Source organism: Anomaloglossus baeobatrachus, chromosome 2, assembly GCF_048569485.1.
Source record: "Anomaloglossus baeobatrachus isolate aAnoBae1 chromosome 2, aAnoBae1.hap1, whole genome shotgun sequence".
Taxonomy (NCBI): domain Eukaryota; kingdom Metazoa; phylum Chordata; class Amphibia; order Anura; family Aromobatidae; genus Anomaloglossus; species Anomaloglossus baeobatrachus.
In genome coordinates, this window is record NC_134354.1 from 299,026,909 (window position 1) to 299,040,932 (window position 14,024).

The window sequence follows — 14,024 nt, forward strand, 5'->3', positions numbered from 1 at the left end:
GCTGGGTTCGCGGTGCACAGGATGTTAGTTCACCCCTCGGCTACTTCTAGTTGTGATGGTTAGTAAGGGGATGGCGGCCAGATTAGTTGCCAATGCTCTTGTCACCTTTTACCAATGATTTGTGGTGGTCTTCCATGGTTCCGGACCATAACAGGCGGCGGTGCAGGGGCAAAGCAGATGGAGGAGGGCAGCGGTGGATCGGGGGTGTGACTCACAGAAGGGCACCCGCAGGGATCGCTCTTCTCAGCTTCCACGGAGGGAGAAGCTGAGGAGAGCGATCTCCTACAGCTCACCAGTCCCAGATGCATGGTGCTTGGAGAGATCGGTCACAAGGCCAATCTCTCCAATCAGAGCTGGGGGTGGGTGAAACAGACATCACCCAGCTAAAGCCAATGATCAGTGCTACAGCTGCATTGATCATAACTGGATTTTAATGTTTCAGCCATTTTCAATGGTTGAAACATTACACTGGCTGTGATTGGCTGAGCGGCGTTTGTCAGCCAATCACAGCCTCCGAAGGTCTGGGGAGGAGACACCACCCCTCCTGAGGTCAGGTACAGGTACTCTCCTTCCCGAATCTACAGTTTTTGAAAACCGATCACGGTCACCGAGGCTCCGGGGCCGCGATTTTGCCATGACGGATATATCCGTCATGGGTCTTTAAGTACCAGGGCACCATGACGGATACATCCGTCAAAGGTCATGAAGGGGTTAAACAATATGGGACACCGATATGATGATGTCATGTCCTTGGAAGCTTCTGATAGGTTTTTTTGCAACAGCTGAGTTAATTAGAGACACACCTGTGGATGTATTTTAATGAACATCTGAAACACACTGCTTCTATGTGTAACATCATGGGAAAGTAAAATCAGACAACATCTCAGGAAGACCAAATGGGAATGTCCAGCCATCATACCGCTCAGGAAGGAGACAGGTTCTGTGTTACAGTGAGGAACGTGCTTTGGTCAGACATGTGCATATCAACCCAAGAACAAAAGTAAAAGACCCTGTGAAGATGCTGGTGGAAGCTGGTAAGATTGTGTCATTAGCCACAGTGAAACGAGTACTATATCAACATGGGCTGAAAGGCCACTCTGCCAGGAAGAAGCCATTACTCCAAAGGAAACATAAAAAAGCCAGATTAATGTTTGCAAATGCACACAGGAACAAAGACTTTAATTGTTGCAGACATGTCCTGTGGTCTGACGAAACTAAAATTGAACGGTTTGGGCATAATGAACATCGTAATGTTTGAACGAAAAAGAGAGAAGCTTTGAAGCATAAGAACACCATCCCAACTGTGAAACATGATGGTGGCAGCATCATATTGTGGGGTTGTTCTGCTGCAGGAGGGACTGATGCACTTCACAAAATAGATGGCATCAAGAGAAAAGAAGAGACATCAGCCAGGAACTTAAAGCTTGGGCGTAAATAGGTCTTACAAATGAACAATGACCCAAACCATATTGTCAAACTGGTTACAAAGTGGCGTAAGGATAACAAAGTCAAAGTTTTGGAGCGGCCATCACAAAACCCTGATCTCAATCCTATTGAAAATTTATGGCAAAGCTGAAAAGGCAGGTGCGAGCAAGGTGACCTACAAACATGGCTCAGTTACACCAGTTCTACCAGGACGAATGGGCCCAAATTCCTACCAACTATTGGGAGAAGCTTGTAGAAGGAGATCCAAAACGTTTAACCCAAGTCATACAGTTTATGGGCAATGCTACCAAATACTAAGGAAATGTATGTAAACTTTTGACTTTGCAGAAAGTAATAAAAATGCCTTAAACATTCTCTCTCTCTCATTATTCTGGAATCTGGTAAATATAAATAATTTTGGTTCTTAATTGACCTAAAACGTGAAAGGTTTGTTCCGATTTCATGTCAGATAGTGAGAAAACGTGCATATGTGTCTTTTTAGATAGTGTATGTAAACTTCTTGTTTCAACTGTATATGGTTACTTTTTTTGTTGAATTGAACTTTTCAATCTGGTTTCCTTTAAGTATTTTAAATAATATTTTAGCCTGAAAAATAAACACTAGGGATTCGCTCACACTAGCGTATAACAATTCAGTTCCTGTTCTCATCCAGAAAAACGTGACGAGTGAAATCCGTTTGGTATTCCATATGTGAGTGCTATGTGAGTGTGCGATTAGTTTCTCGCCTATCATCTGGTTATAATGCATTTTTTTTTTCTCAGCAGCTATTATGCTCCTATAATTTAAAAGACCATTTAAGGTTTTCTGTGCTACAGATAGGTAAGGCATCCATAAAAAACAGACATCACAATCCTAGTCCGTGTGCCAACCGCTTTTTTCAAGCACCCATAGACTTGGATTGCTGAGTCTCAGCCGTTTAACGCATCCACTCGCAGCATGCTGTGATTTTTCCTCTAGGGCAAATACACCTGAGAAAAATAATTGCAGATCAGCACTGCCTCATTGAATAACATTAGTCTGAGTACAATACCTTTATTCTCATGTGTACGAGTTCAAGTTATATGCCAGTGTGAGTGGACCCTAACAGAGATTATATTCTTGAGGTCGGGTTTCTATATTTTTGCTATTTCTTTCAATGTATATATTAACCTATTTTTTCATAGGGGACTCACCACCTTCTGCTGCATCAGCAACGTCTTCTCCTCCTCCGGTTGCCATTACTGATAGATGGAACAAGGCAGAAGGAAGGGATCAATATTCTCCAGGAATCCTGCAAAGCATAACTCATTTAAGACACAGAAATAAATGTTGAGGCTATGAATGTAAGCCTAGCATAAATAAATGGCCATAAAAGAAATACAGTGTATTTAAAGCAACTGCAGCATTAATACAAAACAGGTTTCATATACTTTAACGTGGATCTGCTAAAAGACTTCTCAATACAAATTGCATATATTATTACATTGACCTATCTCAAAGACCTGATGAGGCTTTTGCACTTACTCAATGTCAGAATGCCCGTATAATCATTTTTGAAGTCTTAAAGGCAACCTATCAGGTCCCTTAGTGCCATTATCCGACAGGCCTCTAGTTCTGTATTGGAATAAGAACTTGCTGTTCGGAAACTCTCTTGTTCTGTGTGGCAAACACTAGCTTTGCTATTACATAAAAATTGCCTAGTCAATCAGGGATCCTATTCCCCAAGGTTAGTCCAGCTCTTGGGCCAGTGATCACCGTGCTTGACATCTTCCTCGCTGTCTCAGTCACATCTTCAGTGCAGAAAGTCTTGAGCAAGCACACAACATCCTGGATAGGATAGACAAGATAGGCAAGACATCCATCACACCAAAAGGGGTGTGATTACAGGTCCTGAGGCTGGACGGTGGGGAAATAGAGGCCATGGCAAACAAGCCCTGGAGAATTTGCAAATAATAAGCAACTCTATGAAAGTTTTTGTGACACACATAGCAGCAGAGTTTTGGAATAGCAAGCACCAAATACAATTTAATATAGAAAGAATCCAGCTCAGCCTCAATGGATCTCCAACACTCAGGAGCAAGGAAACGTGCTGTTCAGACATAGTAGATAGCAAACAAGGCAAAAATTCATGCTCTACGATGTGCAAAAAAAATGTATTTCATAGAAAATCCAAAAGGTTAAAAGTCAGACATCATATGTCCTGTACAAAACTCCACAAAAAGTTTCAGATGCGAACCATCCTTAAATATGATGAAAACTGGATTATAATACAGGATTGGGGCTCATAGATAAGAGTGGAAAGTTTAGGTGACTAAGGACAGTTTACCTTTAAACTCAATTGCCATTGAAAGTGCTGCTGTGTTCTCACAATACTCTGTACACGCTGCAGTTGACAGTCAGACTAGATAGCTGGAGACTAAATACAATTGCACTCTGAAGTAATTCTATAGCATTCTATAAGCTATTCTGATAGGGATTTTGACAGCAAGCACATCAGCCTCATGGGATCCAAAATATCTATTTAATGAATGTACTTATCTAGCATAAAAAAGTAGAAAACCATACATAGGGATACCTAAATAACCAATTTATTAAACAACTATACAATAAAGATGACTTTTTTCAAGATCCTATAGTTTTCTACTGTTACTTTTGGCTTAATTGAACCTATCACACAATAGGTAAAATGAAATTGCTGTATTTACTTCCAAATCACATTGTTGTGTGTCATTTAAAGGAAGTCTGTTAGCACAAAATGACTGTTCAAACCAAGCGCTGACACTCTGTGCAATCTTGGCATAAAGAGCTGCTCACTGAGTACATGTGCTTGAATGGCTGAGTATCTATGCAGTGTTAAAGGGAACCAATCACCAGGATTTTCATATATAACCTAAAGCCAGTGCTGTACTCGCACTATCAGGCTGATTCTCTACATACCTTTAGTTGTCAGCTCGGGGGTTTAGCTTTTGAAATCCAAAAAAGTAAAGTTTATAAAATTAGTTGCTTGTTGAGTGGCAGTTGCAATGGAGCAGATAATATATTCATAGTTATCCCCTCCCTTTGTTAGAATTAGCATAAGTATTATACAAACAATTTACTTTGTCTGTTCAAGGACCTGTGTGAGGTCATACCCATGTGATCAGAAGGGGCAGGGCCTCAGCCAACAAAGCTGGATACCAGGTCACATGGGTATGACCTCACACAGGTCCTGCAAGAGAGACAAAGTGAATCGATGGTATAATACTTATGCTAAGTCTAACAGGGGGAGGGGATAACTATGAATATATTATCTGCTCCATTGCAACTGCCACTCAAGCAGCTGCCGATTTTATAAACTTTACTTTCTTAGATTTGAAAGCCTAAACATCAGAGCTGACAACTAAAGATATGTATAGAATGAGCCTGATAGTGCAGGTATAGCACTGGCTTTAGGTTACATATGAAAATCCTGGTGATTGGTTCCCTTTAATCAAGGTAGAGGGGGATGGAGATAGATGCAAACAAGTAGGTGTGAAAGGCCAATAAACTAAGGGCTAAACTAAGCTAATCAATCAGCTGTTATCTGCCCAGGCAGCTGGATAGAAGCAGTATACAGAGACTGAACAGTGCGGATCAATACCATACATTAATGGTCACTTCTGAGTACTGCACCTTTTCTTCTGCATTTGAATAGTAGATAAGGTACAACCCTCAGATCACTCTATGCACTAAAGACACATGGAGCCAAGCTGAGAGTATGAGTCCATACATAATTGTTTACATTTGACCACCTCCAAAACTGATAACATCTGATCAGTGGGGATGTGGGGTGTCCACCCCCATCACTTTCCACATTTACTAAATATTACTGGAGCAAACACAAGTGAAATTAAAAACTTATTTCTGGCTGTGAAGATCATGATAAAAATGTTACAAATAATCCAGCTATGGAATCTCTCTCTAATTCATAAAGTATTGCATAATATACTGTAAATTACTACTTCAGAATTAGGCTTTCCACCTCACTGTTTATGGAGTGATAATATTCACACAAAGTAGATCCAAGAATCTCAACAAGCTATTTCGGAGTGCTCTCAATAAAGCTGCTTTAGAAAAATACACAGAATGAATGCTTGGAGTTAACATTTACACGACTCAATAGAGTCCAGATTCTGGTTAGGTTGGGCTACTTGACCCCTTTGGGTTTGCTCCCGAGGATCCCCATTTACGTTATTATTTACCACAATGCCTAAAGAAAACTAGTCACGCTTGTGGTCATTTCATTTAGTACAACATAGGTATGGAGGGCACACTCTCAAGAAGAAGACATTTATTTAAGTCACACAGATGTAAAAGGGAGGACGTACTGTTGTGTTTCCCCCCTCCCTGAAGACACCAATGATCTTAACATAAGAGTGTAATGTCTTGACTATGTAGTATTGAGTAAGGTGTGACATAGTATTAGTTACAATGATGGTAATGTAAGGTATAATATGTCAGAGGGTCGAGTTGGTGTCAGCTGCAGTGTAGAAACTGGCCACACAAGGTCACTGGTTAAGCTGAGCCAGACAGGGAGGGGGAGCAGGGTGTGAGCTGATATAGGAAGATGTATTCCTGTTGTTTAGTGGAGTTTAGAGTGTAGTGTGAAGAGTGGGAAGGATGCTGGGTAGGAGCAGACAAGTCTAGTGAGCTGCTGGAAGTGCAAGGAAGCAGGAACCTAAGGAAACAGTAGTGGCAACTGAAGTGGTCAATGAGGCAAGGGGGAGCAACCTGTATGGGAGTAGAGCAGAAAGATATGACTACACAATTTACCTACTGAGATAATTAAAATGCTTTATTGAATAACAGTTTCAGGGGTAATCACTTAAAAACATAAAAATCTTGGTCATTCGCATGGCTCATTCCGGCAGCACCAGTGTGCCTCAGAGGTCGGGTGTATGCTTCGCAGCTTCTTTTAGGCACACTGTACATGAGCTGAAGAACAGATTCTGCACTTCCGATCATGCGCAGTGTGCCTTTCTGAAGCCGAGAGGTGTGCACCTGGCTTCTAAGGCAAACAGACGCTTCGCGTACGTGTACATTTTACAGAAGCTGGCGATGATGCTGGCTTGTGGAAATCATGCTACCATTTCCACAGGGGCATAACATGGAAAGAGCACCAACTACTCTGGTGAACTAATACCCCATCGACTAGTCAAGGCCCTAATTAGCACTTTGTAAGTCTTTTTTTAAACATTGATATGAGAGAATAGCATTATACATTGCTGGTCAGGCAGGGAATTTTGGCATACAGGTATGAATGCTGTTGGATTGGAGGGCATAGGTGATCTGACAGATTTCCTTAACTTCTTCACGACACATGACGTACTTTGTATCATTTCAGCTTAATCCCCACCGGCTGTCGCGGGCGGCCGGCAGCAATCCCCACACATGTCTGCTGATTTGAACAGCTGACATGTGCAGCTATTAGGCACTTGTGCCTGTTAACCCTTTGCATCTTGCTGTCAAAATGTGACACATGAAACAGCACGCCGCAGTAAGCATTCACTTACCCTGCACCATTGGAAGTCGCATGATGTGATCACATGGTTGTCATGGTAGCACCAGGTCATGTGATGACTCCTGTAGCTATCAAGAGTAACTTCCTCTTACAGCCAGCAGAGCGCCGGGTGTGAGATGAGAGCAGCTTTTCTGTAGATCAGAGCAATGCTGCACTAATATAGAGAAAAGAACAAGCGATCAGACTGCTGATCCCTATAGTCCCCTAGGGGAACTAGTAAAATAAAATAAAAAAGTAAAAAAAAAAAAAATGTTTTAAAAATTTAAAAAAAATAAAACTTAAAAGTTCAAATCACTCCCCATTCGTCCCATTGAAAATTAAAAGGCTAAAAAAAAATATACACATATTTGGTATTGCCACGTTCAGAAATTCCTGATCAAAATATAAAATCAATCAATCTGACTGGTAAACAGCATAGTGGCAAAAAAAATCCAAACGCCAAAATTATGTTTTTTGGTCATCGCGTTTGCACAAGATGTGATAACAGCCGATAAAAACATAGGATCCTCGCAAAATGGTACCGTTAAAAACGTCAGCTTGAGACGCAAAAAATAAGCTGTCACCGAACCATAGATCCCAAAAAATGAAAACCCTACGGATTGTGGAAAATGGCGCAAAAAGTGCGCCTTTTTTGGACACGTTAGTGAATTTTTTTAACCCCTTAGATAAAAGAAAACCAATACATGCTTGGTGTCTACGAACTCGTACCAACCTGAGGCATCACACCGATACATCAGTTTTACCATGTAGTAAACACGGTGAATAAAATAGCCCATAAACAATCGGGCAGTCACACTTTTTTTTGCAATTTCTTCGTATTTGGAATTTTTTTGCCGTTTTCCAGTACACTATATGGTAAAACTAATAATTTAATTCAAATGTACAACTCATCCCGCAAAAAAATAAGCCCTTATATGGCAAGATTGATGGAAAATTAAAAGATTTACGGCTCTCGGTAGAAGGGGAGGATAAAAGCCCAAAAACGGAACAACTGAAAATCACCCGGGGGTGAAGGGGTTAAAATTATGGGGCCTGTGAATACTACTGATAGGCTATGCCTTATACAGTGGTAGCAGTAGGAACAGGTCAGTTTTGGCATAGCCAAAAGTTAACATTGGTGTCTATGTAAACTATAGCAACACAATACACATTCTGTCAGAGGAATATGTCATGAATTGTGATTAGAAATGTAAAGATCTGGGACTACAGGAAAAATTGAACTGTCTCCATAACGTTAATAGTGTCAAATCTACAGTTAAAAGAAAAAGGACACAACAACTAGTTTTCCATTAGCAGTGATTCAGTGTTTGTAGGAATGCAATTGATTTCCAGCAGGCTTGGTTCCGTTCGCAATCCATCATAGCTTTCTTACAGCTACAACACGTAATGGCCTAATGATAGATCCATTAGATCTAAGGTCCCCATAGAAATGTGCTCCACAGACATAAACCTACATGCACCAACAAGTTGGTTTATACCAATAATTGCTGATGTTCTAAAGCAGATAAACCTGTTCTCTATTGCTGCCAGATGCGGAAGTTGTTGTTTCATAAGCCCATATTTTACCTTCAAAAGAAGCACCCGGTATAAGAAGTCGCACACAGCAGATGAGGAAAAGATAAAAGACCCACACATATGAACAGTAATGGCAAATCGGCAAAGCGCCAGGCTCCAGCCCTCACAGTCAAGGAATAGGCATACTTTGTAGTTTTTAAATATTTAATAAACCTATTCTATAGTGTAACAACAAATACCTGCAGAAAGAATTCTGAGAACACCATTCACCCGGATATATTATATACACACACAAAGGAGCTAGCTGCTTTACTCATTCCGCGTGCTGGCCAGCACATCACAGTACCGCTTGAAGAAGCAGCGTTTGCCACTCTGATGCCCAGAGATTATTCTGGATCAGTTTTGTGTTATGGGATGCCTTGACATTTTGAGCCCCTATAGAGACTGGCACCCAGAGCAACTGCCATGCTATCCCACTGCTAAGGACTGCCAACTTTTCTAAAAAGTGGTGAGGCCAGTTTCAAATGGAAAAAAATGATTGCATGATAATATCATCATTCTAGTCTATGTATGCTCACTGTTGCTTAAAGGGTTATTCCCATCTTTAAGATCCTATAAGGATATGTAGTAGATAACCATAGATACCTACGCTACAATGCCCTGCGGATGAGGTAAGAGACATGATTATATCAGTGGAACTATATTACATTTCTAATTGGAGGAATTTGCTAGTATTCTTATTATTATTAAACCTACTACATGTTGGGATAGGATCTTGAAGATGGAATACCCCTTTAAGGCCCCCTTTACCTGTATGTGGTTTCAGTACGTGTCACATCAGTTTTTCATGGATAACACACATACCCATTACAACCTATGGTGATGTTCACATATCTGTGTTTTCACAAGAACCATGTGTACCACATGGAGACATCCATTTTTTTTTAAAGAGCACGGATGCCAAGGGCTAATACAAGTCTATGGGTCCATGAAAAATAAGTAAGGTACACAGATTGAATACATATGCTGTATGTGTCTAACACTGCAAAGTAGAGGAGAAGCTTTGTAACTTCATTCTATCTTTATCCATACAGGAAAAACACTAATGGCACATGATAGAAACCACTGATGACACTGGAACAAGATTTCATGTACATGTCTTATACACACGAGTGAAGGGCTCTAATGCGTCTAGTAAATGGAAGACTATCTATATATATAATTGCCTTATTCTGTCTGTCTGTCTTGCTCCAAAATTGTGTCGTTACAGTGACATTGTGTACTTACAGTGACAACCGTCGGATTGGCTGCTGGGCTCGGCCTGGCCCCGCCCCTCCACACGGATTGGCCGCTCGGCTCGGCCTGGCCCCGCCCCCCGCATGGATTAACTATTTGGCCAGGCCCGCCCCCCGCACGCAATGCCCGCTAGGCCACGCTTCCCGCATGCACTGCCCGCTAGGCCACGCCCCCCGCACACACTGCCCGCTAGGCCATGCCCCCCGCATGCGATGCCTGCTAGGCCATGCCCCCTGCACTCGATGCCAGCTAGGCCACGCCCCCTCACGCTATGCCCACGCCCCCTCACACTATGCCCGCTAGGCCACGCTCCCCTCACACTATGCCCGCTCGGCCACGCCCCCTCACACTATGCCCGCTAGGCCACGCCCCTCACACTATGCCCGCTCGGCCACGCCCCCCCCGCACACGTTGGGCACCTGTACACCTCCCCCCCAGGACAACTCCTCCCATTATACTCCTCTTTCCCCAGGACTACTCCTCGCATTATACTCCTCCTATTATAATCCTCCTATTATACTCCTTTCTGAGGGGTTCGCAGCATGGGGGATGGAGCACGATGGGGAATGCAGCACGATGGGGGGTGCCCAGAATGGGGGGGATGAAACACGATGGGGGGTGCGCAGCATGGGGGATGGAGCACGATGGATGGTGCCCAGAATGGGGGGATGAAACACGATGGAGGGTGCAGCATGGGGGATGGAGCACGATGGGGGGTGCAGCATGGGGGGTGGACCACGATGGGGGGTGCCCAGAATGGGGGGGATGAAACACGACAGGGGGTGCGCAGCATGGGGGATGGAGCACGCTGGGGGGTGCGCAGCATGGGGGATGGAGCATGATGGGGGTGCGCAGCATGGGGGATGGAGCACAATGGGGGATGCGCAGCATGGGGGATGGAGCATGATGAGGGGTGTGCAGCATGGGGGATGGAGCACGATGGGGGATGCGCAGCATGGGGGAAGGAGCACGATGGGGGGTGCAGCATGGGGGGTGGACCACGATGAGGGGTGCACATCTCCCCCCAAAACACACACACACCGCCACACACGCACCGCACAACACACCACACACACACTGGGAACCACAAACACCGCCCTACACAGACACCCACACACACAGACAATGCTGCACACACACAACACACAAACACCGCGGCACACACAAATATATGCACATACCGCGCAACACACACATTGCACAAAACATACCTCCCCCCAAAACACACACATGCACCCCACACACACACACACACACACCCACACAGCACCACACACACACAATGCTGCAGACACACAGCGCTCCACAAACAATGCAACACACAACGCAACACACAAGCAACACCACTCTCACACCCCCACACCCAGACAACACCCAGAACATTTACAGCGCCCTACACAAACACTGGCAACTACACACAACAACATCTATATATATAACAAACATCATACATTAACTACACAATACGTAAATTCTAGAATACCCGATGCATTAGAATCGGGCCACCTTCTAGTAATAAATAATGGTAGAATAAGTATTTTTTATACTATCAGAAGGAATATGCAAACAGGACCAAACCCAATTAGGAGCCATCAGGGACTCATCCTATAGGAAAAAAAATGGCATGCTTTTTGCTTTTTTCCTACAGGTTCTGTTAGGGTAGCTACGTCCATGGGTTGTGCAGAAAATATGAGGAGCGATGCGGTATGAGCTAAGTAGATGAGATGTCATCAAGTTTCATTTCCACATTGCTGAAAGGTTTGGTGCAGAGAGACCTGCTGTAACACATATAAGTGAACATGCGATTAGAAGGATGAGCGGGAAATGCTGATGGCGTGATTGCTCCCAGGAGCCTATGTTCCCACAATGAGTATTTGGGATTTTTCGATGTTGCAGAGTTTTTGCAGCATTTCTGCACCTATTAGCTCAGTTAGGTTACTTATGAGTTTTTCATTGTTTTATGAGTTTATTTTTTATATCCATTTGTGACACTGCATTCTTTGGTCTCTATTTGGTATGTTATGTTTTAAACAAATATGCTTTGTTTTCTTTATACTTCCTGCTATTTGGCTGTTGCAATATTATATCGATACAATCATGTGAGGGTTACATGTGTGACGCCCTGGACTAGTCAGGTCGACCCAGGTAGTCACACACAACACCACACCCCCCTCCCGTGTAGGTGACATCAGTCAAACTAAAAGCCTTGTCACCACCCTCCAGGTTTGATGTCCACACCAGGGGGTGGAGCCAGGCGGTTGGCTCCGCCCACCGAGGAGTTCACAGGCCTCGAGGCGGGAAAACACTCAGTCAAGTTCAAGTTCTAGAGGAGAGTAGTCTAGAGGAGGGAGAGAGCAGTCAAGCGCACGGGCAGTCCTGTGTCCAGGCCTGCAAAGAGACTACCGGGTGGCTGGGTCGGAGCCCAGTCACCATTGGCAAGGAGGCAGACGGTGGTGGCCGCCTGCAGGAGCTGGGATTACAGTCGGTGGAACCGTAGGGACCGGGGTCGGGCGGTGGCCCGCCGGTACCGAACCGGGGAACCGTTTGAAAACCAGAGCACCAGGAGGGGTACTCAGACCCAGACAAAGCCCCGAACCGACAAGGCAGAGTCAAATCAACTGATTGCGGACTGGACTTTAGGACCTAATCCCACACAAGACCCGTTAGAAGACAACAGCCCAACCATACAGGGTAAAGCCACCGCCAAGGCATAGAGACCCCAATTGCCAGCGTCTGCGGGCAAACGGGCTCCTACGGCAGATACAAGTCGGGGAGCGGACTACCGGTTTCTAGGCATAGGAGTCAAACACTTACACACAGAGGTGCAGGAGAAAGGCGGAAACCACCAACCTATTCCAGGAGAAGCTGCAGCCGACTGCAGGCCCCGTTCATCACTCCGTTTGGTTTACCAGAGACTTGAGTTTATTGTGTCAGAGTGAGTACACCAGTGCCATCAGGCACCGCAAAGCAACACTTCACCCTGCACCCTGGCCCTCGCCAACCGGGTCCCGGGACCAACACCCCCTACCCACGGAGAGGTAAACACATAGCTGCACCATTACACCGCTCCCGGGAGCCCCCATACCTTCACCGCAGCGGTGGTGTCTACAATCACCACAACCCGTGGGTGGCGTCACGAACTTACATCCCAAACCAAACCACCGTGGCCCCGGCCGTTGAACTCCTCACACAAGTCCCCGCGTGTAGTGCCAACTCCCTCGCAGAGCGACGTGACCCCCGGGTCCGTGAGAGGCTCGAGCCACCACCCGCAGTACGAGCACGGATCCGAGCGGCTCGGCGGTCGCAGCCGAGCCCGCGGGGCGGTACACATGTATGTTTGGTGCATTTCTACAATGGAAGGGTACTAGAAATGCATTTGAGTTTTTTTTACCTCTGGATTTTTCACATCTAATCAATTCTATGGAAAATCCTCACGTAAAACGGAGTATTTGCAAAAGAAAATTACATGTTGCTGATTTAAAAAACACACCACAGGACAGTTTATGCAAAGTAAAAACAATGGGATTTCTATACATTCCATCCCATCCACGTTTCTGAAACTAAGATGCTGCATTTTACTGTGCAACGAAAAATATGTGGCATCAAATACTCAATAAATATTAATTGTGCGCAATGTGACGTTCCCACGTAGTGAAATGCTCTGGATTTTCCACTGCCTATTTGACTGAAGAAAATCTGCTGCATTTTACAGTACCAGAATAATTCATTAGGTTTTAGGAAAACTCATGCACATGATGTGAAAAATGTCTACCTAGAAACTAGCTTCAAGCAACTCATTTTGCCCTTCAACCCAGTTATTTCCTGTTTTCCATTAAGTCTCTAACATCACAGGATTAAAAACAAACTAGTTGAATCCTTCTAAGCTCTGTGAAGAAACAGGAAGTCTCTTTTCCTTGCATGAGTCATCACTGCAAAAGTCAACGATAGGGGAGAGGAGGGGTGCAGGTGAGTTAGGAGTTGAAGAAGGAGCAGACTCAAGCAGGGAAAAGTGACTTCCTGTTTCTACAGAGAAAAGAAAAAGAAGAATTGACTGGGTAGAAAGTCAAAACGAGCAATTACACTATACACTGATGAGCAAAAGGGTAACAATGGTTTTGAACATTTGACTTTCAGGTTCCTTATCTCACCAGCCAATACAACTTTTAGCATAAGACTAGACTATCTCATTTTGTAGACAATCATCTTGGCTATCTCATACATAAATTTGACTTATTTAGCATATAATTAG

The 14,024-nt window shown here is 44.1% G+C and overlaps 1 protein-coding gene across 3 annotated transcripts in view; it reads right to left on the minus strand.

Moving 5' to 3' along the window:
- BAK1 (BCL2 antagonist/killer 1) overlaps positions 1-14,024 on the minus strand; it is a 96,581-nt gene that overhangs the window by 47,674 nt on the left and 34,883 nt on the right. For 2 of the 3 annotated variants that reach the window (XM_075333843.1, XM_075333845.1), the window contains exon 2: positions 2,619-2,716. In XM_075333843.1, the coding sequence (XP_075189958.1) occupies positions 2,619-2,664 (46 nt within the window). In that variant the 5' untranslated portion in view covers positions 2,665-2,716. Of the gene's footprint in view, positions 1-2,618; positions 2,717-6,956; positions 6,978-14,024 lie in introns of those variants that run through there. The other variant, XM_075333844.1, reaches the window with a different exon arrangement.